We start from the raw sequence: 25,363 nt of genomic DNA on the forward strand, positions 1-25,363 counted from the left end.
TTGGCAACACAAACTGGTGAACATTTGTCAGAAAACTGGAGACTGGTGTGAATGTGACAGTCTTCCTATCCTCGTCAACCTCCGTCCTTAGACATCCTCTCCAACCTGAACTCCACAGCATTGTTTGGAGACCAGGATGCCGTAATGAAGGCTATCCAGGAGGCCAGAAGTATGAGGGAGCAGATCCAGAGGGAGCAGTTCCACCACCAGCAGCAGGCACCTGCTCCTCCTCCACCTCTACCTAATCATCACCCTCATCATCATGCAGCACCTCCCGGACACCAAAACTTGGAGGCCAAGCTGTCAGCATTGAGCAATATTAGTCTTAACAATGGCAACAAGGTGAGTTGTGTTTATAATAAGCGTGTACTTGAATTTCCATGTTCATTTATTTTTATTTTATTTTGTGGAACCATCTGGGCTACTATTCTGCATGTTTGTGTGGCATGAATTTTTTCATTCCACTATTATAGTAGTGGGGACACTTTTCTAAGGTTCCAATGCCATGTTTAATGTGAGTATTCAAAAGAAGGGCTTTACTAGCAGACTAATGAATGTAATATTTTAGTTTGTGATTCTGGGCTCTCCCCTTATTTATGATCACCTCTAATTACCCATGGCCGCCACTTTTCTAATTCTTTTGGGCTACCCAAAAGATGTCTCCAATAAGGGCAATCACATGGCGGGACAAGCATGATTAGACCGGCGGGTGAGGATTAGGAAGGTCATAAATATTTTAGGGGACGGAGCCTTTGAACCGATCCGGCTCAAGTAGGTCACGATTGATGCACTTATTTCATTTAAATTTTCCTGGACTTGTTTTGTTTTACCCCTCTGGAAAATCTCACAAAAATGCGGCAGAATGTTATTTTCTATTCTTTTTTTAGTTGATTTTGTCTAGTGGTTTTGTTGATAAACACTTTTACACATTCAAAAAACAGCTTACATTAATAAAATCTTTATTAAGTATCATCGAAAATTCAAAGAAGAACAGACTAATAAGCTACTTGTACATAAGAATGGATACATAAAACATTTTGGAGCCATCTGCAATATATGAATGGATTCAAAAAGACTTTCTTATGGATTAGCCATATGTCACGATTGCAAATATGATGATTATCTTATCTTGCCATAATGTAAGAGCACCTTTAAATTTGCAGACTGATCTTAACAAATAATTGACTTGCTTATTTGGAACATAAACGCACACAGACAACATTGTGGAGCAACCACACGTTGGAGTCTACTGGCACGCTAATTGTCATTAAAGACTGCCTAACCACATAACCATAGACGTGCTGGTGTTTGTTGTTGAATTTTGGTTACCTAACAACAGCACCTCAAATATAATTACAAATATATCTTCTAAAATTCACAGATGGAACCTACTAGTCACATGACTTCACACCTCCAACTTGGTCTTTTTCCCCTTAAAACCTTTTGAACCTGACCTTCACTGATTTCAAAACATAGTTCCTGCCTAAGCAACGTAAACGAAGAGCCGAAAGTGATCTTGTGTATGTGCCATGTCATTCTAACTGGTGTGTAGACGACATGCCCGGCTAGTTAGAGATATTTTAGGGAATTGCCTTACGTTTAGGGCGCTTTCCTCTGAATGGTGGCTGCCAAACACAATGGAAATAGCCTGAACGTGTGCGTGGGCGTACGTGTCGTAAGAATCCGCACTAAAACCCACTTAAGAGTTGAGCGGCCCATTTAGAGAAGTGCTGTTCCATTTTTTTTTTTTAAATATCCATTGCTATTGTTCACCGAATCAGAATAATGACTTCCCCATAGTCACTCTAAGCATATCAAATTGATTCAAAAGGTGAGTTTTCTAAGAAGCCCGAAGCGGAAGATGATAAGAGCGTCGCTTTTTGAATCATTTAAGCATTGATGGCTTTTGAATGTGAGCATATGAGCAAGCACCAGGCTTCTGTGCCTTTTACTTTTTTATCAATTCAATTCAGTTTTTTAAAAGGTTGACTGAGTTTTGTTCCAGCAGCTCAGAGGGAAATAGTAGCATGCAAAAATGATGGGATTTATTGGTGCAAAATGCTTGTTGACCGCGTCAACAACGTTCTGAGTGAAAAGTTAACATGAAGAGTGCTGTTTATGAAACATTTAAAAGGATTGATGGTCTTTGTGAGCATCTTTTTTAATTAATGGTCGACTGAATTGGCCGCCTCACCGTAACGTGTCCTTCATCACTTTTAATTTACGGAAGGCTTGTTTAGTCAACTCACTCAAGTCATACGCTTTTGTTTTTCTATCTTCATCTCGCTCTAATTCATACCTGTGTTAAATAAAGGATGGAGGACGAAGGCATTTTTTTTCAAATTCTCTTCAAAAGCCAAACAAACTTTTCAGAACAAAATCTGTTTTTGTTTGTTTTCAATAGAAACTCAATGATAAAAAGAAAGCCCTACATATAAACCCTTGGAGCTGCTAGTTGTAACTAATTTCATGACAATTCGATACAGTATCAGTTCTTTAAAAGGCCAAAAAAGCGGACCTATTTTGGACCAATACTTTTTTTCTGTATGGAATCGGTCAAGCGACCAGCTGTTAGACATTAGAGCTCGAAAAGGACTCATTTTACAGCTTCGGCACTTTATTCCTTTGTACGCTTCGATACCCATAATCGTTTAACTCGGTGCCATGCTAATGATGGCACAATATAGTAAAAAGATCAAATCATTTACTTGCAAAATTGTTTTACATACACTCACACTACATTAGGTGGAATTTCAATCCTATATTTAGAAAAGGAATAATGGACTGTCAACTTGACTATACGCCTCTTGGTTGAAGTACTTTCCATTCCTTCCTTCCTCTTCTTCTCTTCATCTTTCTTATCCTCTTGTGTGCTGCCTTTGTTAGGCGCTGGCGTCCTTGCGGTGAGCACAGCGCGGCCCGGGCACATGTTCTGCGGCCGCCCTGATTACAGCCCCGTCGTGGTGCTGACATTGGCCCCCCCAAACACACACACACCAACACACGCACCCACACTTAAACACACGTTTCTATACGGCGTGGCCCACAAGTTCCAGCCACTCTGCCAGCATGACTTCACCCGGCAACCATCTCTTGCGTCAAACAAAATGCCTCTGTCACCAGAAAAAGGAGGAGGAGGGACGGTAGAAGGCAGAGTAGCGGAGCGTGTCCATGTTTTCCACCGCACGTTTGTCATTTTAGCTGCTTCTTGGTTTCTCCAAGTGCATGATGGGAACTTCATATTAGATCCCCAAGTGAGACCACAGCGACATATGAACAAAATAAACCCGGCAATTAGTTTTATCGTCGTTACCATCAAAGATTTTCAAATGAGAAAAGTCCAGCCCAAATTCGGATAAAAATACAGACTATAGGAAAGAAGGTTGAGACATTTTTCCATTGGGAATTCAGTAGAATTTTGGGCTGACATCGGTAACAACAAAAAAGACATGCGTACATCGATTAAAAAATATAAACCAGCAATGTTCTATAACATTAATGATGGTAATAACCTGAAATTAAATAAGCATGATAAGCACGATTTAAACCAACAGTTTTTCTGGTCTTCTTTCTGGCTTTGCAGGAGCGTCTGCACTACGAAACTCTGAGCCATCACCTGGGCAAGCTTGGCGAGGATGCTGGAAAGATGGTCCATCGAGTCATCGATTTGACCAGACCGGAGGATCTGGATGGTGAGATAACATTTGTTCTTCTACATCACTGCTCACCCAGGATGTGGGTATAGGCTAATAGTGTGGTTTCTATCCCTGTAAATGGTGCATCATTGAAGAAAAGGCATGCAGTAAATAGAGCTTGAGTCAAGTGTCATCCTCATTCAAAAATAAATTCCATACTATTTGAGAGAGATAAATTCCAAGCACATTACAGATTTTTTTTGCCCTCTATAAGGGTGAAAAATATATTGGAAGAAGCAAAATTTCCCTAGTTGGCCTTTTTGAAAACAATTATTGTTTGATGTTGTCACCTACATAAATGTTTAGTGGCAATTCCCCCGATTGTCTTGCGCCCCTCCACCCTAAAAAATATATATATATAGCTTCTTGCAATCAAATGCCGACATGTACAATTTATTTGTTATTTAAACACTGCACATTTTCATATGTGAACCTGTTTTAGGAGGCTGAGCGAATGTAATGTTGGCTATCTATTCTTTCCTACTGTTAGCTTATATTAATTAAATTTCCGATAGTGTTCCTAAAATATGGAAGTCAAGTACTACTACTTTCATATGAGTGAATGAAAATATACTTCTTCCACGCCTGGTACTAGTTGCGGAAAGTTCGTCAGACTCACTGGTAACTTACTATGAATGGATTTACCACTAATTGAACCTTCTACATTTTACCAAAAAAGGCGACTGCTCCAATGGTAAAAATGTGTGAAAGTGTCTCTATGCAAAAGAAGCTTGTGTGTGTGCAAAGCTACAAAGAAGAACATGGCTGTGTCTCGATCAGGTCTTTAACCCGTGCAAATATTTATTGTGAAGCTCAACAAAGCAAAACTAAACAGAGTTTCTAGTGTCAACATGTTAGCCTCTTGAACATTTTGTTTTGTTTATTGCGGGAACGGTGAATTTTTATTCTCCAGTGGGAAAAACTTACTGGCAAGATTTGTTTGGGTGTGTCTATACATGTTGACGATGACAGATGATAATGGAGGGCCCTAAAAGTATTGTTCATTAGGTTTTACAGCTTGAGACCCATCTCCTATTCTTATTAAATATGTTACATTTCCCCCTTTTACAGGAAGCAACATGTCGGAGGCTCGCGTGTTTCGAGAGGCGCGTGGTAGGGGCAACAATGAGCCACACATCAAAAGGCCTATGAACGCTTTCATGGTTTGGGCCAAAGATGAACGTAGAAAGATCTTGCAGACCTTTCCGGACATGCACAACTCCAACATCAGCAAGATTCTAGGTAAGAGTGCTGGATTGTTATTTACTTTTTAGACAATGCTTTGTGTCACATATTAACAGCATTTTATGGACTTGGCTGAAAAAGCCTGAATTTTGTAAATGTAGAAATTGAACAGGCATGGTTCTGGGAATGGTTCAGTTGTGTGTCAGCAGAAATTTGCTAGTTTACTACTACTACTCCTGTGTGGGAAAAAAACTGGATTATTTCCAGTTCCGCGCTAGGTTCGCTTCTCAAGGCCGATTAGCCGACTGACATATGATCCAGCATGTGTGGTAGATAGTGTCAAAGATATGATAGTATCTCCAAACCAGGCTTGGTAACTGACACGGTTCACACACTGTTTTTTTCTCCACAACCGTGGTGGCTTAGACCATTATTCACAGGCTGGACCACCGTGACGGTCTACATTGGAGCAGATATTAACAAAGGTCCGATTTAGTCACATATTTTATGTACAGTCATAAATACAGAAAACCTCAACTTTTGACCTCCAAGTACCAATTCAAGTCTTGACTTGACCAAGTGACTTTTTGGGTGAAATCAGCATTTAAGCAGAAGTCTGTTTAAAACTGGAGAATGCAATGTTTGTATTTGTGTACAATGCACATCTCTCTGGCATCATAACACAGCTGAGTTCTTGCTGCTCTTTTTACGGCTAGTGTTAAAAGTGGAAGGTCATTGGGCGATAAACATCGACTAGCGTTGTGCAGATGGACGATGAATGTCCGGGCTTCTGATTGTGTGTCTCAACATGTCTTAATGTTATTAACAACTGACAGTATTACTGTGACTGGATGGCCTCTGACTTGATGCAAAAGTCGATGCTCATTTTTTAGATTACAAAAAACAGCGCTGTAACTGTATGTTTAGAAATAAATCTATAGTGAAGATTCCACCTCTTTAAATAACTAAATTTAGTAGCTTTTAGCAGCACTATGAACATTGGTTTGAAATTTGAAATCAACTTCTCTTGATTTCACTTACATAAGAAGTTTTACCACCCACAGCTTTCAAATTCCTCAGAAAAAAAACAAAGACAGCTTGTGGTGTAAATGTTTATCCAAACACTTTGACCACAGAGCTTTGAAAAATCCTTAAAAAATATCTGATTGTATTGCTTTTTGTTTTCAAAAACCACAAAACAATCACATGTCACTTTGTGTTGAGTTTCAAAAGACAAAACAATTACAGTCAGCTTTGTGTTTAAAAAAAACACGATAATGACTCTACTACCCAAGAAAATGACAACCATTGCACATGGTTTACTTTAGTTAGCAAAAGGCAATAGATTTTGCTTTGATTTTGCAATACTGAGGTTTTGCGGCTGTCTGTCGTCAGGTTCCCGTTGGAAGGCCATGAGCAATCAGGAGAAGCAGCCGTACTACGAGGAACAGGCCCGCCTCAGTAAAATCCACCTGGAGAAATATCCCAACTACAAGTACAAACCGCGACCCAAGAGGACGTGCATCATAGACGGCAAGAAGCTGCGTATCGGCGAGTATAAACAGATGATGCGCTCGCGACGCCAGGAGATGAGGCAGTTCTTTGTCGGGTGAGTCCACAAAGTTGTTGCTTTGGGTTTGTAGAATCACCTTGGATTTTATATTTTAGCATTCCAATAGAGTACTTTGTGTGCTTAATACGTCAATTGCCAAGGTACTTGTAGTAGATCACATGACAGGAAGATTTTATCCAGTCTATGGACTTCCTTTGGGTCTGAACAAAGTCTCGTTAGTACTGCAACATGTGCGATACTAACAATCATCAGGCTAATAGGGATCTTATGTGTGACATCCTCCCTTAACATAAATGAGCTGTGACAGCTGCTCATTAAGTGATACATTGATCTTTGACACCTCAAACGGATGCTGCAATTATGCCTTAATTTGGCACACTTTGGTGGTGATGAGTCGTTACTCTGAACTGAGTGGTGAGCATGCAACCCATTTTAAGTAAAGTAGATTTTGGAGTTTAAAAAAAAGTATGAGCACCCATGCTCTAAATGCTTGCTTGGCTATTTTTTGTATACACTATAATACGCAGGCACATTAAAATTATAGAGGCTTGCAGAACTGTCACACTGTTCTTCACACAAGGCCTTTTTTCCCCCGCCACTAAGCTTTTGACAATAAAAGAAATATTCAGACTTGCGTCTATTTGTTGGAGTAGAGTGCCAACTTTCTACAAATTCCCTGAACTCCTTATTTTCCCTGTTAAAAGCACACGCTTGTGCCGTAGAAGGAGAAAACAGTGGCATTGTCCTAATGGAATCCAGGCCCCGGGACACGTTTAAAGCCGTCGGCGTCTCACGGATGGATTTAGCAGAGGGCTGTCAACGGGAGTCATTTTTAATAGCGTGTCATTTATTAAAACGAGGACAATGGCGGCAAGCTTGTGGTGGCTGGATTTGGACGTAGTCAGACAGACGTGGTGGAATATGAAAAGTAAGCAGGCCTTTGAACGCTACATTGACCACACACTTTTACGCGCGTGCTCGTGTGTGGTCAAGCTAATGCAAAGAGAAGCCTGTCATTGAAGGAGGCCTGTGCTTTCAATCAAGACTGCGCCGACTGAACAAACCACCAAGCCAGCGCCCTTTTCAACAAGACCGCTTCTGCTGTTTTTGTTTCAGTGTTTCACATAAAAAGTGTCAGAATGAATGGCGCTAATTGACGATACAGGAGAGAGAAAATTGCAGAGCTCACTGCGTGTCTTTGTAAAACAAATCACTTCATTTTGCAGCCCTGTCCGTCTTTAGTTCAATCTATTGAACTCATTCATAAATCTATTGGATTTTCCCAAAAAAAAAATCCCTAGCCTGGCTGTTGTTTTGATTGTATTGTCGTGGACTATGATGCATTCAATATGTTTCCCCTTAATCATTCAATTTTCCATTGACAGGCCTCAGGCTCCCCTTGCCTTAGGCAGCACCCCTGGTGGCATGGGGGTCTACCCAGGCTCTATCACCATGGCAACGGCCGCCACGTCCTCACCTCACCTGACCTCGGACTGCTCCAGCAACTCGGCCAGCCCAGAGCCGGCTCCCCCCGTCATTCAGAGCGCGTACGACTCCGTCAAAGACGTGCCGGCTCTGGACATAGGCGGACATCCCACCAATGGCGACGACGACACGGACATGTTCGAAGACTACGAAGACGAGCCCAAGTCGGATTACAGCAGCGAGCACGAGACGCAGCGGGACATTAGCGCCGACTAGACTAAGTCTTTTTTTCCTGACTTTTTGGAAGACAACATTAACGACAACAGGCCGGAAAATGCGACAATCCCGGTGTCATGTGACTGCATTGTTGTTGTTTTTGTTTTTTTTTTGCCATCAACTTGCATGGACTCTTCTGCAGCTATTTGGTCTTAAGTGTTTTAAAAAAAGGAGTGAGCAGATGGAGTCATTTTTTTCCAACTTAAGGTTTTTGATGATCTTGATGTTTTTATGACTTATTGTATTTTATTTTGGTTTGATTTTCGCTGGTCGGGCGTGTTGCCTGTACATAAACTCTGGACTGGCACAACTTGAAATTTCAATTTGAAAGTTTTAATATGAAAAAAAAGAAAGAACAAAAAAAAAATCCTATCTCTTGTAATCCTATAGTCTTACGTTCATGTCTCAAACAAACACAGCACATCTGTTTTATTATTATTTTATGATACTAATGACTTACAAATATACAGTATACATACATCCCATCTCAGGTATGATGTGCCAGATTGTGAATGTGTTTTGTTTTTGTATAATGATAGAGATGTAAAGTGTTTTAACTGTCAGACAAACAGGGAGCAAATCCCATAATTACACAATATTACTTCCTAATGTTATTGCTACAGATTTTACACAAAATGTGCCAAACTTATTTTCACATTCACTTGCTATGGTGTAGTCTTAACTTCGACAAATGCTGCAAAAAAATGAAAAAAAAAAGTCTTATACGTTAAAACTTCTCAGCTCCAATGTCATCTACCACATTACCCAGAATTCCTTCAACCTAAATGCCATTTTGCTATATTTTACAACACTTAAAATTGAACAAGCATGATGGCATTACTGTAGGATAAAGAGAGTTTCTCATCACTGTACTTTCTATTGTGTTTCCATAGGTACGAAAGGAAAAAAAATGTTTTTTTCTGTGTCTCGTGGTGGCTGTATTTGTCTCAACATATGAGAGATCACTTACCCCGGGCATGCGTTGTTTAAAAACAAAAACAAACAAACAAAAAAAATTACCCTGAATATCAGTTCTGGTTCACTTGTTTTTTTTCTACCTGGCATACATTGCTCATAATAATTTATTAACGAAGGCATTTGATAATTAGAATATTGCTCGATTTTCATTTGAAGACTTTTTTTTTCAATGTTCCATGCTGTGATTATAAACATTTTGAAGCATATAATTTTTTAATGTTAAAAAAAAAATCCCTTCAGTTTTTACTGTAAAGTTTTTTGGGGGGGAATTTAAAAAAATAATGCAATGTATTTGGGAATTTTTACGGGGGAAAAGGTAATGTCAATATCAAATTTTTTCTACATCAGTGCTCAAAATGATGCATTTCTTGTATTTGAAATTAAAATGGAATAAGAAAAACTGTTCCAATTAAACATTTCTTCCATGTAACGGTTTAGCCAAAATTTAAATGTCAATGCTAGTATTCAAAACCCCACAATTACAAAAAAAACTAAAGTTTTCTCTAAAATATTACATTATAAAACTGCATTTGACAGTTACATAGTCTGATTAAAACACCCACATTTGAGCACTTTTGTTTTTTCCCTCTTTTGGTGTGACGTTTGTTTTATTTTATATTTCATTTTCTGCCATTTTCACTTCCATTTCTACACTCATTACCTCTGTTTTGGGCATTTTTTAAAAATGAATCATATATTATTTATAGGGGCTTTACAATCTGAATCTGAGCATCCCTTGCAGGACAGGAAAAATCCTGCTCAGCCAAGACATCCTAAGCACTGGATAGAGCTTACAATTGACTTTTCTTTTGTTTTCTAATACTGACTGAGATGATATTGTTCTTGGTCCCATATTGTAGTCTGGCCAGCAGTTTTTTTTTCCTTTTATAAGGCCTCTGTTAAACATCAAGACACAGTTTTTTTTTCCTGTGATGACTATTATTTGTGTTTTAAATGGTGCGTTTTAACATTTCATTGTATTTATTAGCCGGCTGTGGCTCTAAAAAAATGTCAGTACACATCATACTGGTGAGAAAGACAATCAAAGATTAAAAAAAGAAATGAAATAAAAACTGCAGATTTGGGGTGTGTGTGTATTATTTTGAATTCAGTTTTTAACACTTTTGTTTAACCTTTAAATTATAAATAGAAAGTATTTTTAACATTTTGGCATTCTTTTTGTTCCAATGGGATCATTAAAGGTTCAGAATTGAAATATTTTCAATAAAAATTTAAAATGAAAATATGTGTCATTGAGGAGAAAATGGCCACCAATTGAGTATTTAGCTGGAATAGGCTCCAGCACCCCTCGTGACCCCTGTGAGGATAATGAATTATTATAAAGCCCATTGGAGAATTGCCAAAAATGATAATGTGTTAAAATAAGTGATTAATTTGACACATTGCCATGTGTGACAAATGCTGAAAGGACTCAAAAAAATGTCTAAAACAAGTTAGAGTGTACATTAGTTTGCGTCGCAGTGATGAGGCGCGTTGGCATAACAGCGGGGGTCAGCAGCCTTGATAAATCTTTGACAATAACACCCATCTAAATGCAATACCCTTACAAAAGAATGTTTTATTAAATATGAAAAAAAAGCATTTGAGAGCTTTCACTGTGTGTGTTTTGAAAAGCGGCATAAAGGTCTATACTTTTCTTTTAATGCAATTAGAGGAAAATCTACAGCACTTTTTCCCCTGCAAAATGACGATGGACAAAAGGCCGATTCTTTCGTCTTTCAGGCAAAGTCCTTGGGTCCTTTCAAGTGTGATAGTCTACTAATTAAATATTACATGTGTCAGACGGGGGCAGGTGGGGGGTGGCGAGGGGGGGGGGGGGGGGTGCTCTCACTTTCTGAAAGTCTTACACGATTGTTCAAATAAAAGATACAGCTGCAGCCTTGGTGAGCGCAACCATATTCCACAAAGAATGCCATTGTGGTTGTATTGAAATTCTATTTTCTGGACATAATAAACTGAAAGTTTTAGCACTATTTTACTGTAAACAATTGCTATTAGTTCCAGTTAGGGAGCAAATCCCAAATGGTAAAGTGAAAATTGGACCAAAAATTGCTCATTGCTGGCGGAAGGAAAGACAACAAATTTAGTGAGTCATTTTCTTGAAAAATGACCACGAATGGTAAGGCTTTTATTTTTAAACGACATAGTATAGTAAGGCTTTTTTTCTTAAAAAAACGACATAGTATAGTAAGACTTTTATTCCTAAAAACGACATAGTATAGTAAGGCTTTTTTTTCTTAAAAAAACGACATAGTATAGTAAGACTTTTATTCCTAAAAACGACATAGTATAGTAAGGCTTTTTTTCTTAAAAAAAACGACATAGTATAGTAAGACTTTTATTCCTAAAAACGACATAGTATAGTAAGGCTTTTTTTCTTAAAAAAACGACATAGTATAGTAAGACTTTTATTCCTAAAAACGACATAGTATAGTAAGGCTTTTTTTCTTAAAAAAACGACATAGTATAGTAAGACTTTTATTCCTAAAAACGACATAGTATAGTAAGGCTTTTTTTCTTAAAAAAACGACATAGTATAGTAAGGCTTTTTTTCTTGAAAAAACGACATAGTATAGTAAGACTTTTATTCCTAAAAACGACATAGTATAGTAAGGCTTTTTTTCTTTAAAAAACGACATAGTATAGTAAGACTTTTATTCCTAAAAACGACATAGTATAGTAAGGCTTTTTTTTCTTAAAAAAACGACATAGTATAGTAAGACTTTTATTCCTAAAAACGACATAGTATAGTAAGGCTTTTTTTTCTTAAAAAAACGACATAGTATAGTAAGACTTTTATTCCTAAAAACGACATAGTATAGTAAGGCTTTTTTTCTTAAAAAAAACGACATAGTATAGTAAGGCTTTTTTTCTTAAAAATCGACATAGTATAGTAAGGCTTTTTTTCTTAAAAAAACGACATAGTATAGTAAGACTTTTATTCCTAAAAACGACATAGTATAGTAAGGCTTTTTTTCTTAAAAAAAAACGACATAGTATAGTAAGACTTTTATTCCTAAAAATGACATAGTATAGTAGGGCTTTTTTTCTTAAAAAAACGACATAGTATAGTAAGGCTTTTTTTCTTGAAAAAACGACATAGTATAGTAAGACTTTTATTCCTAAAAACGACATAGTATAGTAAGGCTTTTTTTCTTAAAAAAACGACATAGTATAGTAAGACTTTTATTCCTAAAAACGACATAGTATAGTAAGGCTTTTTTTCTTAAAAAAACGACATAGTATAGTAAGACTTTTATTCCTAAAAACGACATAGTATAGTAAGGCTTTTTTTCTTAAAAAAAACGACATAGTATAGTAAGGCTTTTTTTCTTAAAAATCGACATAGTATAGTAAGGCTTTTTTTCTTAAAAAAACGACATAGTATAGTAAGACTTTTATTCCTAAAAACGACATAGTATAGTAAGGCTTTTTTTCTTAAAAAAAAACGACATAGTATAGTAAGACTTTTATTCCTAAAAATGACATAGTATAGTAGGGCTTTTTTTCTTAAAAAAACGACATAGTATAGTAAGGCTTTTTTTCTTGAAAAAACGACATAGTATAGTAAGACTTTTATTCCTAAAAACGACATAGTATAGTAAGGCTTTTTTTCTTAAAAAAACGACATAGTATAGTAAGACTTTTATTCCTAAAAACGACATAGTATAATAAGGCTTTTTTTCTTAAAAAAACGACATAGTATAGTAAGACTTTTATTCCTAAAAACGACATAGTATAGTAAGGCTTTTTTTCTTAAAAAAACGACATAGTATAGTAAGACTTTTATTCCTAAAAACGACATAGTATAGTAAGGCTTTTTTTCTTTAAAAAACGACATAGTATAGTAAGACTTTTATTCCTAAAAACGACATAGTATAGTAAGGCTTTTTTTCTTAAAAAAACGACATAGTATAGTAAGACTTTTATTCCTAAAAACGACATAGTATAGTAAGGCTTTTTTTAACTGAATGATGGGATTTGTTTAGAACGTTGGTAAAATAATGAAAACTTTATTTTCATTTGTTTATTCTCTTTTAGAGTTGTTTGTCATTGTGAGAGTGGGAGAGAGAGAAGTTAAGTGTGATTAAGAGCTTTGTGATGATGTTTAGGCCAATGCAGACATGGCGGGTTTGGAAACAATGTGCTCATGGAAAGAAAGCATCTCATCCGTTTAGCCCAATGATGACTGTTAAATTTGAGAAGCATTGCGGTTTCTTTCTTTTTTTTATTTTTTTTTATTGGTACCACAGTCGGCATTGACGGGACGATTAAACAAACTCGCCAGACATCGTTACAGCGACACATTGAATAAAGAGAGTTAACGAAACCTTTCATTTGAGACCCACAACTTTATGTTACTGGTTGCTGTCTTTCCATATATTCTTTTTAACTAAATTGGACTGAAAAATACAATTAAGTCATCGGAATGTACAAAAAAATTGGGATTTTGCCACTAGATGTGTCGATTGGTGCTGAAGCACCCCAAAACGTCGTGAATGACCACAACTAATGAATACAGGTTGTTTTAACAACTTTTCAGGAGATACATTTTTCGAAACAATTAAAGCTGAGGCTCATAAATACTTTTACATTGGCCTCTTCAGATAAGGGTGACGCAGATTTCAGGAGTTCAAGAAACGAACCATCGATCGGTAAAAATCAGCAAAAAAAAAAAAAAAGTGCTTACCACAAAGGCCATCTTCCTGCCCTCCTTTCATTTTACTTTAATGAAAAATATTCTTCTTTCTTCTGAAAATAGCGGTTGAGTCGTGCCATGGCATATCTAGAAAAATAAAAAGAACACATTCAGACATTTCATCGAGTCTTATATTCCATTTAGTCATTTTTTTTTAATGTATAAAAGGGTTCAGTCAAAATGCATAACTTCCTTTTTCCGAGTATGGAAATTCTGGGGTCACAAAATCAATGAAGTAAGTGTTGGGAAAGATTATTTTTTTCACCATATTTTTGTTTAGCTGCGATTATTCAGGTTTTTTTTTGTGTATCAGTGTATAACGTTGCAGATCATCGTTGGCGTCTTGAATTTTGCAAAACAAATTTTTTCGAACATGTTAGAAGAGCACACGTTATTGATATTGTTCTACTTTGCAAGTTTTAGACCACATGTTCTTTTTCTAAATACTTTTTTTATACATTTCTTTTGGTCAATGTTAGCAAGTATGTTCGCAAGGACTGCACTTGTGTTTCTCAATAATAAAGCATCAGGTGAAGATGGAAACAAAGGGAACCATGCTGTCTCATTATCACACATCTCAAAGAATGTTCTCGGCCCATTTTGTTACATGCTTTTTAATTAAAATTCACCTTCAGTGTTAGTGCAGAGATTTTTTTTTTTTTACTAACTTCACACTTTAAAATGTCTACCGGTAGATTTCACTTTAACAATGAGCTTTCGTTCAGTACTGTACCTATTCAACAATGTTTCTATTCACACATTACTTTTTCTGAGAATTTGTGTGTGTGTGTGTGTTAGTGTTTGCAAATTTACAGCTCTAGGTTGTTACCGCCCTTGATATTGGAATTTGGGCTCCAGTTTAAGAAAAATAATCAATTTTTCTAACTGGGGGTCGCATTTTTTGGGTAAAAAAGTGCAATTTTTTGCTTATTTTTTTGGTACACGCGACACTTTTAGACAAAAAAATGCTTTGTGTATTTAAAGCACCATGAAGATGCAAAAAATCTCCAAATCAATGGCCGCACGTAGCTAAGAATTGCTAAAAATCTTTGATTTTGGACACTTTAGTGCATTCTCAAAAATAATATACGGTAATAATGTGATCATTTTCAGTTTTACCAGTTCTTAATTTCAATTCAATCTGTCACATTCCAAAAGGAAGATGGCAAATACCAATAAAGAATATTGTCTGCGAAAGAAAAATTGCCCACCCTTTAAGGTGGGAAAAAAAGGGTCTTTAATAGCACATTTTACATTGAAATTGAAGCTTCAGTTTCAGTGTCCATCATAATCATGTGCTCTTTTATCCAAGCTGACACCTCAAAAAGTGGCGTACTTAACGTGGATTGCGCGATTGAAACCAAACCCTTTTTGTTGAGGGAAGAAATGAAAAGCAGCTATTCCTTTTCACAATACCCTTTTGTGCAAAAATGGACTTGACTATCCACAGTGGTGGACCTCCTCCTTGTTCTTTTCCTTTTAACAATGTCTTTGTCAAAATAACAGGTCTGTCTAGCCAGTGGCGCTGCACGTCTATCCTGACTTGCACGCACACACGCACGTCCACACAAGTGAGCGAAGCATAAAAAAAAAAATGGAGTCAAGACGTTCCTATTGTCACAATGCACATCTGGCTTGTATTAGAGCACAAGGCCGCACAGACGCCTGTCACTCGTTGGGAAGTCGGCGGAGATTTGGCTCAGAGGGTTAACAGTGGGAGGCAATGCACGCACACACACACACACACACAGACTCGCACACGTGCACGTTTCCATAACTTCAGACAACATTTACATTTATTCGCATTGGCTTCACGAATACTTAGCCCCAACTTTGAGTGTGACCTTGGCCCTTTAGCTATCTTTTTAAAGTACTTTGAGGTACTAGAGTGCATCCATGTGTTAAATGTGTGACACATGAACACACATATATAGTGAAGTACAGGCACAATAAACTATTGTGGAGGAACTACACATGCGTTTTTCTGAAGTTCTGCCATTAGAGACGCCAGAGACACGAAACCTAAGAACTGATGCTGACTGGGCATAATGTAAAAAAATGGAGTTGCACAACTTTGGAAGCTTCTACATATCAGTTGACTAGAGTTGCAGTCATGAACAAGGATACTATCACCTCATAACATATGATTTTAGGGCAACTGGGTGGAATTTTTTTTTTTTTATTTCTAGATTATAGTGAAATAACCACATACCAGTGGATTATGGAGTAGAAACCCATGTATTTTTTCCAATTGGCTTGCCATAATGCCAAATATTGGAAAGCACACAAAGAATAAATAAAATAGTGTAAAAAAAATCAAGCAAGCGACAGATGATAAATCAGAAAAATTGTAAGTTGGGGAAGGAATTGCTGCATGTGTATTTGGGTTTAGGGGGCAGGGAGGGTAGCACGCTCTCCATCCTGTCAATTTCCCGTCTTGCTTGGCAACTGCTAGCACTGAAATGAAGGTAACCCAACCCGAGGACTGAGCACTCACTCGGGGGCAAGCTGGGAGCAGACGACCCCACCAGTGTTGGTGGTGGTGGTGGTGGTGGTGGTGGTGGGCTTGGAGAGATGCAAACACGAGAGCGACGGGCGATGGGGAACAATAGCGCCACTGTGCCTCAACTCCGCTCTGGATCACATTTCCTCTCGGGGTCTACTTCCAAATGAGGCAAGGGCGCTGCTGTTGATCTCCCAGGCGGCTAACTGGGGGGAGGCGGCCTAGTGTCAATAGCGATTTGGATCATTAAAGTAGTTCATGCGGGCCAGATGAAAAGTTATTGGGAGGGAATTTTTTTATAGCTCTAGTACAAATGTGATGGCGCATTAGGATAATATGCTGCATTTATCTTTGTCTTTTGCGCAGATTCAGCCAAACGGGAAGCAAACTTGGGCCCTTTAAAAACTGCCACTTTTTACAGTCAATGTCAAAGGGTCTTTAGATCTTTTACAAGTCTACCATTAAGAAGTCTAAAAATTCATTTTTCTCTCATTAATGCTTGAAAAAAACTGCAAAGCATGCAAAGTCTGAAGAATGGGCGACCAGTCTCGCAAGATCAACTGTTATCTGACACAATAGTTATTTAGAGTGTATGCACGGATAGGGTAATTTAGAGTCTGAATCCTGATATTCCCGGAAGAGCAAGCATAAGAAAGACAACTATTTTTTCTTTTAGAGAGTGACACGGCATATGGCAACCAAATATTTAGATGACATCAGTGTCTGGTGCGATGTATTTTATAGCAATCAGACTAAGGACAAAAGCTATCCTCGTGTCTGTGGTTTATAGTAGTCCCCCATTTTTCTTTTTTCAAAGAATTTGTGGTACAGCATGAAAAAGTGGAGATTACTACTTTAGTGTACTGGTGAAAAAGTAAAAGGAAGCACAAACCTCTGGAAGTCGAAATCAATTGAAGAGTAGAAAGACTGGAGGACGGCCCACAAACCCCAGAAGAAGTTTGATGCCTGGTTGGAGAAAAGTTTGTTAATCAGCTGTATAATATGTAAAGGTTGTCTGCAGGAAAATTCTATCATTTAAGAGGACAAAGTAAAGCGGAATAGTACGGAGTATCCTAGCCTCCTAGTTTGAAGCCATTTCTTCCTAGTTGGTCACAAAATGATTTCCATTTTTCTCTCTGCTTTATTCTTAAAAAGGTCCACGTCATTTGCAAATGTCCCTCTCATGTCATTTCTAGGTGATAACAGCATGTTCAAATCTGATGGTCCAGTAAGTATGACAATTACATGCAAAATGTAAAGTCATTTCATTTTTCATTTTGTCGCTTTCCAATCAACTCACCATGTCTACATCTCACTCCCAGTTGTACTAGGTTACATTTTTCAGACATTCACACAATTTCACAGTCTCAAACAAGTTTTGTTGTGTGGGAAAGTAGTCCTGAATGATGTCCCGTTTGAACCGCGACATTACAATATGCAATACTCACAGATTAGAGGCCATTGTTCCTGAGATATATCTCCTACTTTTATGAACACTTTAGTCTCTTTCTCAATTGCCCTAAACTTAGGTCAGGATTACAAACTGGGTTTTCCATTTGGTATGTTTAGTTTTAACATTACAAAAGTGTCAATGTTCATTGCCTTTTATGTTTACATTCATTGCACATTTGTAAAAAACCTTCAATTGTTAACGTCGCAATATTTAATATTATATTACACCCTCCAAAAATTGCCAAGTCATTTTTTTTCCCAATATCGTACAGCCCAAATGTTAAGTTGTCTCTCACCAAGGAGAACTTGCAGACTTGCACGTAGAGTTGGGTAACCTCGTCCCGGCTGACGACAACTTCTTGCCCAGTGCAGTTTTTATAGCTGAGCAGGTAGGCCTCCAACCAGTCCTTTTGAAGATTCTTGCTCGGGTAGCGACTGTAGTCCAAATCCTGCACTCCTATCAAGGAACAAACAAATTGGTTTGAGGAAAGGACTTGCACATTAAGAAACTTTGAGCAGAAAATTATGGGACAAACGCCAATCAAAGTCTTTACTTTTTGCTTATAAAAATATTTGACAGTTGGTCTCCTTTAGAAACGATGTTATTGGCTTTGTGCCGTATTATCAAAACCATGGCAATTCAGCTCATAGAAATGCAGGTTTTGATTATTCTCAAACCTGAAAAATCTACAGAGGCAACAATGAATTGATTATATCAGACATCAAACTCACCTGCAAACTCATTGAAATGATTGCCAAGGTCAAAGGCCTGGTAGTTGTACTCAGCGTACTCATAATCAATGAACTTCACCGTCCCTGAAGGTAAATGATAGGAGACAGGGAATGGGATGCAGTTGCCGTGGAAACAAAACATATATATACATTCATTCATTCATTCATTTTCAAAACTGCTTATCGTCACAAGGGTCGCAGTGGTTGCTGGAGCCTATCCCAGATGACACCCTGAATTGGTGGCCAGCCAATAGTAGGACACAAGAAGATGGAGAACATAACATCGTCAAACTCATACATTTATGCAATTTTTTTACTGAACTGATAAAAGAATCCACTTTTTCAACAATCCTACTGAACACATAGACCAAGTGTGCACTTTTGATTGCTTCACCATCTTTTTCCCTCCACATAAAGCCACCATAGTGTTTTAATATTGTCAGCAGTATCCATGCAGGTTAATTATAAGCGAAAGCTGGCGCCCAGCGACATGGCCACATGTAAAAATAATTCATACAGCGTCCCAGAAAGTGCAGCCCCCAAGCCGACTCACCACGCTCGCGGTCGTGAATGATGTTTTTGGTCAGGAGGTCATTGTGACACAACACGGTAGGCGAGCCCAATGCTGAAAGGTGTCGCTCCAGTGATTCGGCCTCCGTCGACAACCTCGCCAAGCTGGGCAACTGCGGGCCGGATGAAGAACTGCAGGACGACACAAGCCACAGAAAATGAGTTGGGTTGAAAATCTTGCTTTGACTTATTGGCACAAATGTCTCTCGGTACTCGGAACATTTTTAATTTAGACGTGTGGGCAGCATCGCGTGTTCGATGTGAAAAGCTGTCCTCACAACAACTTGAAAATGAGCTTTTGGGAACGGTGGCACAGCGGTACAAAGTGGGGTAAGATATGTTTAAAAATTCAGCCCTTAAAGTCAGTTTCTCTTAGTGGTTTGACATTTAGTAGGCGTGTCAAACACGAGTAGAACTGTGAAAAAGTCAAGAAGCCACGCTCAGAAAGGCACAGAACGATGGGCTCTTTTCAATCGTAGGTCCCTGGGCCAAAGCCCACCTCCAAATGTGGAAAAAAATAGTCTAGTATTGTTGTTTTTCTTTCAAACACTTGCAAATCACCACTACTCCACCAACATTGAAGAATCGTATAGTTGAATTCTCAATAAAGACATTTAAAAATGTTGATTTTAAAGATCTTATGAGTGTTTTCTTTAGAACACCAATTTTGGGCCTCCTTCTGTACGGCTTAACGACTAAAAATCCACATTTAAAGTTCGTTCAGTTCCAGTCTATCACCTGTGTTAACCGCAATCCCGACGTTAAAAACCCGCCTGATTCCCTTTCAGCTCAAGTGCGTCGATTAGGCGAATCTTTTGAACCCACCGCCATCTTCTTGGGCAGCATGCGCGCGTCCGCCTCCTGCTCATTAGCAGGAGTTTCCTCCGTTCCTCAATACAACTTATTTACATATGACTCCGACACCACGTTGCCTTTTCTTTACACTCTTGTGTGCCTGCGCCAGCGCATGCCAGGGACCCAGCGGGAGGCCTTTTTCGCATGCACTCTTGCCCTCCGTGTGCACGTGTGTGTGCGTGTTGCAGCTGCAATCCGCCTATCTATGCGCAGCGGGTGGCGCCGAGGCTGAAGACCTCCTCTGCAGGTGCACCATCTTCCTGCTCTTTCTTTGGACGTTTCCTCTGAAGATCACATTCACGCTCAAGAGTACAAAAGTGCCTCTGATGCCTCTCCTGGCACAGACTAATGAATACACATGCACACACACACATGAGCACACACATTAACACGCAAAGCGTTCATAGTGGTTTGTTATGTCTCGGTATAGCAGCGTCTATCGGGCCTCTATGAGAGGCGCAACATGGCTGAGGAGTAGCAACGTGCAGGGGTATTACAGTCTCCTAATTGCGCCACTTTTGCAGCATTTGCCTTACTCAAACAGAGGACGATTGAGAATTTACTCCTACAAAATTAACCAAGCGACAGCATTTAACCAAAAAAAAAAAAAAAAAACATACAAGTGGTTGCACTTGAATGTCAAGGTATCCGTTTTTTGTTGTGGAGCATTTCTATTCCAAAGAACGGATTTGAGTCAGGAATTACGACAAATATTTATCTAATTAAAATGACAACGACAAAAAACAGATAGCCAATAAAATGAGTGAAAGAATGTATCCCCGACTGAGTGATTTAATATTGTTTCATTTTAACAGCAAAAAAATGTTAAGTATTGAATTGCCTGCATATTTTTGGAGAAATAAAAATAAATTTTGCAAAGGAAAATGTTTTGTAATATATAAAGAAATTGGTTCTCAAGTCATTTTAATAAATAACTCAACTGGCAAAAAATAAATAAAAAAATAGTTTTATAACCTTGGATTTTACCAGGTTTTCATGGCGCCTCAGTTTTGGCGAACATCACATCCATTTTGCTTTTAAAGCTTCAATTCCAATGCAAAACCTCAAGAAACAAGCAAAAAGATACCATGCCAAACTTTGTCGAACCACTAGACACAAATTTCACCTGCCTGGTGGAGCTCATTCCATTCACCAGCTGACATAACCAGTCTTTAAGCCTTCTGGGTAAATGTTATCATTTTGGGATCCATCATTGATGTTTTTCAATGGTCAAAGCTAAAAATGACATTGTATTACCTCTGTCCGCCGAGTTTGCCGCTGTTCTCCAGGAGCGTGAGAAGACGAGACAGCTTGAGCCACAGGAGACGCTCAGGTGGGTGAACGTTGGGTGGACGAATGGAATGGATTCTCGCCATCTCTGCCGCGATTAATCTGTGGGGGAATAGAACAGGCATTATTCTCGCCGTATCTCTTTCTCTGCAACGACGTTTTGTGTCTGTCAACGTTGCTAAACTTGAATTCGTAACTCAATGGATTTCTTGCCTTAAGCATTCCCAAAGTCATACAATTTAGAGTCATAATGAAATTTTCATGTATATAAATACATTGCACAATGCCTCAGTTGAGTAACCATTCAAAAAAAGTACCAGCAGGCATATTTTGCTAAACTTTTACATTCCTTTCCACACACTAACAAAAGAAACTTGAACTTATTAAAACAGTGATTGAGCTTGATTCTTAGCTGACCTGTTCCTACCTGCTCAATGTCAAGAAATCACAGAGTGACGAAACAGACAAAAGTCTCATGCCATCCATCACTTTTTTTGTTCTAGCTTCGAGCTATTTATTCCCGTAATGTTGACTCATAAAACAATACATACGTCTAAAAAGAAATACATTTCATACTTCAAGTAATTATCATTGCTTACTTTATTGTTGTTACTCATATTGCAGTTTATGTAACTCGTTTTTCTACTTGTTGGGCTGCATTATTGCCAGCAACACTAGTACTACATTTCTTTTGTTTTATACTAACAAATATATTTGGGTAATGAATTGTTCTGACCTATAGATTGAGGGCTGGTAAAGCAGTCTGTCCTCCAAAACGTGTCCTGGGACAAACTGGTAACAGATGCCGTTTTGAAAAGTGCAGTAGATCTGCGGGCCGCAGCTGTGAGCGTGGAGCAGCTTGAAGATTTCCACTTCTCGCTGACGGTCCACAAAGAGCTCAGTCTGGTGGCCGTAGACTCGCACCAATAAGCATTCGGACTCATCCACGGAACAGCCCAGCAGATGGTTTGTGATGCCTTCGGTAAATGCCTGCGACCAAACAAACATGTCAGAATTCTCCCTCGTCTAACCCTAACAGCCCCTCGAAGTCCGGCGGGATAGGCTCCAGGTCCACCCGCGACCCTCATGAGGACAAGCGGTCCAGAAAATGAATAAATTGATAATTTGGTCATAAAAAGAAAATATTTTTCCCCCAAAAGTTTGTCTAGGCACCAGGAGCCGAATGATAGTATCAGTTTAAAACTAGCCATAACATGCATGGGAAAAGAATGTGATTTTAATCCGTAAAACAAAAGGTGTAAAGTGGATAGTTTTTCCGCTTCATCTATTTACCCTGAATTAGGCGCACTGACTAAAAAAAAAAAAAAGAAATCCTGGCATTAAAAAAAAAAAAACCTGGCTTATTGAAGGAGTTTCAGTGAAAACAGCAAAGAGCCCTTGTTTCAAGCACTAAAGACACCAATTCCACCCTTGAGGTTTCTGACATCATTGAAAATGAATAGGGCACAGTCAAACCTCCACATCGTAGTGCCTGCAGACATGACACATGACACAGTGTCCACACTACTCACACTTTTGTATTCTTAGCAGAAATCCCAGAGCAGGTATCACTCATACGTGATCAACACTCTGGCCCAAATAAATCAAAGCACAATACGTGATTTAGGGCTACATGCGGTCTGGGTGTGTACTTTAGCGGACCTACTGCAGATGGAGAGGTCAGCCAGATGATGCGATGTCACCTAACAAACATAAACTCTATCTCAGACTGTGATTGAACCAACATGGCGACACAGTGAGTTTCTGGGTTTCCGCACTTCCAACCTTGTGTGCTTGTCCTTTGTCTTTACGAACCACCTTACTGTGTGCACACAATAAATAAATTCATGCCATAGAGCAGTTCTAATTTGTCAAGTGAAACTCAACGTAGTAAACATGGATGTGACATGATGTAGCAAAGAAGTCATCTCCACAATAAGTAGATTGCGATACATACTGTTTAAGAATAACTAAGTTGTCAACACAGACGACGCACACAACATTGTGTTAAAGTACTGGAAAGTCAGGCAAACTGGCCTTCATGCGGACATCTTGTTGACTCCAGTGAGGTCTCAGCTTTTTGAGGAGCACCAGAACGGATGCGCGTGGTTCACTTTCGTCTACTTGGACGTCCATGTGGAGAAGTTCAGCGCTCCTCTTCATTTCCACGTCTGCTCAATGGACACTTTCAACTCGTACATAAGTGCGTTCAAGCTGCACCCGTCCACTGAACCAACTATCTAGTGTACTGATCAGAGGCCAATGTTCTCCTTATCCATACTAGTACAAGTTTACTGATTAACAAACATCCCTGGAAGGCAACCTTGTGCTGATTATTGGAAGATTTGAAAAAAAAACTGGTAGGAAGGATCACTTTATATACATAAATACATTAAATACACATAAGACTACTGCTGAAATGGATAGTATCATATTTTTTGGGGGGCGAATGTACCCCAACTAATTCATGTAAAGCTGAATCCAGTGACTATATAAACAAAGTGCATTTTATAAATTATTTAACTGAGATGTTTGCTCTTTTCATGCTTTACAGCAATTGCTCCAAATACTTAACAAGCTCGCCATCAAAGAATGTCTACATTAAATATGCACATCACATTTCATTTTAGTTTGTGTGTTTTGAAATAAATCTGTTACACGCGTAGACTGCCGTCGTTATGAAAACACGGAGACTAGAATTCTGATAGACGAGTGTACTTTTTAAGGCCTTTGATCCTCGGGATGAATCATTGACAATGGGACCACTCCCCGGGGGAAAACTAAAAGGTTACAGAAGCATTTGTTTCTCTTTTCAAGCAATGCTGGGATTCACACTTGTCTTGATTTGTTTATATGTTAGCATGGGTTGCGAATTAATTTTCATAAAATGCATTATCTTGCAATGGTTTATAGTGACATGAAAACACCTGCCCTATGGAAAAGTTGAGCTATGCAATTCATTGTTAAAAATTAAATGTTATATTTTAACTTGAACTTGACCCACTGATCTTGTTTTGTATTTAAAATTGTTTTAAAAGTTATAGTTTTTAACATTGTCATTTGAAAATACAACTTGGAAAAATATTTGTTTTTTTAAATCTAATTTCCTCTTATTTTATAGTACGAAAAACAAAGAGATATTTTTTTCTGTCATAGTTGGTAATGTGGCTCTCAGAATAGTTCATCATAATTTCAGTAGGACACATATTCACTTTTCCTTAAGCCGACTTTGGTTAAACAAGTTCTTTAATAGCGGTTTTAACTTTTTAATGGAGTCAAGCACAATCTACGGTATCAGGGCTTTTCATTTTATCAAGTAAAAAGTCATTTCTAACATCCATACTGTATATTTGCGCTCTAATCACCTATAGAATAGAAAGCCTTTATTGGCATTGTAAGGTGGGGATCGTACGATTTTTAAATGTGTATGGCCGCCACACCCTTTGGAGGCCCCCTGCAATTCCCACTGTCATTTCCACTAACGCTTTGTGTGCAAACGCACTAATGGACAAGTTTAGCACATCAAAAAAGGATTCAATTTTCTTTTCAATCATGTCCCCATGATGTACAGCATGTCATCAATAAGGGGCCCATTACAGGGGCGTAGCCATCGGGTCTGAGAGGGTCTCCACAGGAGACATCGCAGGCTCGCCACCACGGCTAGCAGACAATTTGATTGTCTGACAAATTTGTCTCAAAGTGCAAATACATGCGGGGAAATTAATGAAAGAATGATAATGTCTTCTTTTTCTTCTTCTAGCTAAAACAGCAGCACCAAGAAAAGCCGTGAAAGGTTTTTAAGTGTATCAGGAACACCAATCTATGCGATCGTTTTTGGACACGTTTTTTTTTAAATTTGTAGGGGAGTGAAAAGTTACCTTTTACCCAGTTTTGAAGATCTCTTAATTAAGTTTTTTGTGTAAAAATAAATAAATAAAATGATTAATTTATTTGTTTCTGTAATAAATAATACATGTGGCTAATATGAATTTCCAGATCATTTATGTTTGGCCTTGACAGATTTCTGAGAATTCCAAGCTTTGTTCATCTCATATACTTGTATGAAATTAAGAGCACTTCACATTGACTATAACTGATTTATATTTTGG

General features: G+C 38.3%; 2 protein-coding genes across 8 annotated transcripts in view; one reads left to right on the plus strand and one right to left on the minus strand.

Moving 5' to 3' along the window:
• The window catches only part of LOC144208529 (transcription factor SOX-6-like), a 59,990-nt gene extending 49,773 nt beyond the window's left edge, over window positions 1–10,217 (plus strand). For 3 of the 4 annotated variants that reach the window (XM_077734442.1, XM_077734433.1, XM_077734450.1), the window contains 5 exons: window positions 92–342; window positions 3,584–3,692; window positions 4,767–4,937; window positions 6,276–6,489; window positions 7,839–10,217. In XM_077734442.1, the coding sequence (XP_077590568.1) occupies window positions 92–342; window positions 3,584–3,692; window positions 4,767–4,937; window positions 6,276–6,489; window positions 7,839–8,154 (1,061 nt within the window). In that variant the 3' untranslated portion in view covers window positions 8,155–10,217. The remainder of the gene's footprint in view (window positions 1–91; window positions 343–3,583; window positions 3,693–4,766; window positions 4,938–6,275; window positions 6,490–7,838) is intronic. The other variant, XM_077734458.1, reaches the window with a different exon arrangement.
• Window positions 285–23,486, minus strand: LOC144208552 (ethanolamine kinase 2). Of its 4 annotated transcripts, none has more exons than XM_077734496.1 (9): window positions 23,292–23,486; window positions 21,991–22,244; window positions 21,222–21,356; window positions 19,093–19,241; window positions 18,540–18,623; window positions 18,104–18,264; window positions 17,248–17,321; window positions 13,844–13,939; window positions 285–300 (listed from the first exon to the last, which is right to left on the minus strand). In XM_077734496.1, exons 1-8 carry the CDS (start codon window positions 23,415–23,417, stop codon window positions 13,876–13,878), a joined length of 1,047 nt encoding a protein of 348 aa, XP_077590622.1. In that variant the 5' UTR covers window positions 23,418–23,486; the 3' UTR covers window positions 285–300; window positions 13,844–13,875. The 4 variants fall into 4 exon arrangements, with proteins under 4 accessions (XP_077590622.1, XP_077590605.1, XP_077590614.1 ...); XM_077734479.1 differs by lacking the exon at window positions 285–300 and adding an exon at window positions 1,069–3,685; XM_077734488.1 differs by lacking the exon at window positions 285–300 and adding an exon at window positions 8,737–8,848.
• Window positions 23,487–25,363: the final 1,877 nt, after the last annotated feature.

The sequence above is a fragment of the Stigmatopora nigra genome, chromosome 2, assembly GCF_051989575.1.
Source record: "Stigmatopora nigra isolate UIUO_SnigA chromosome 2, RoL_Snig_1.1, whole genome shotgun sequence".
Taxonomy (NCBI): domain Eukaryota; kingdom Metazoa; phylum Chordata; class Actinopteri; order Syngnathiformes; family Syngnathidae; genus Stigmatopora; species Stigmatopora nigra.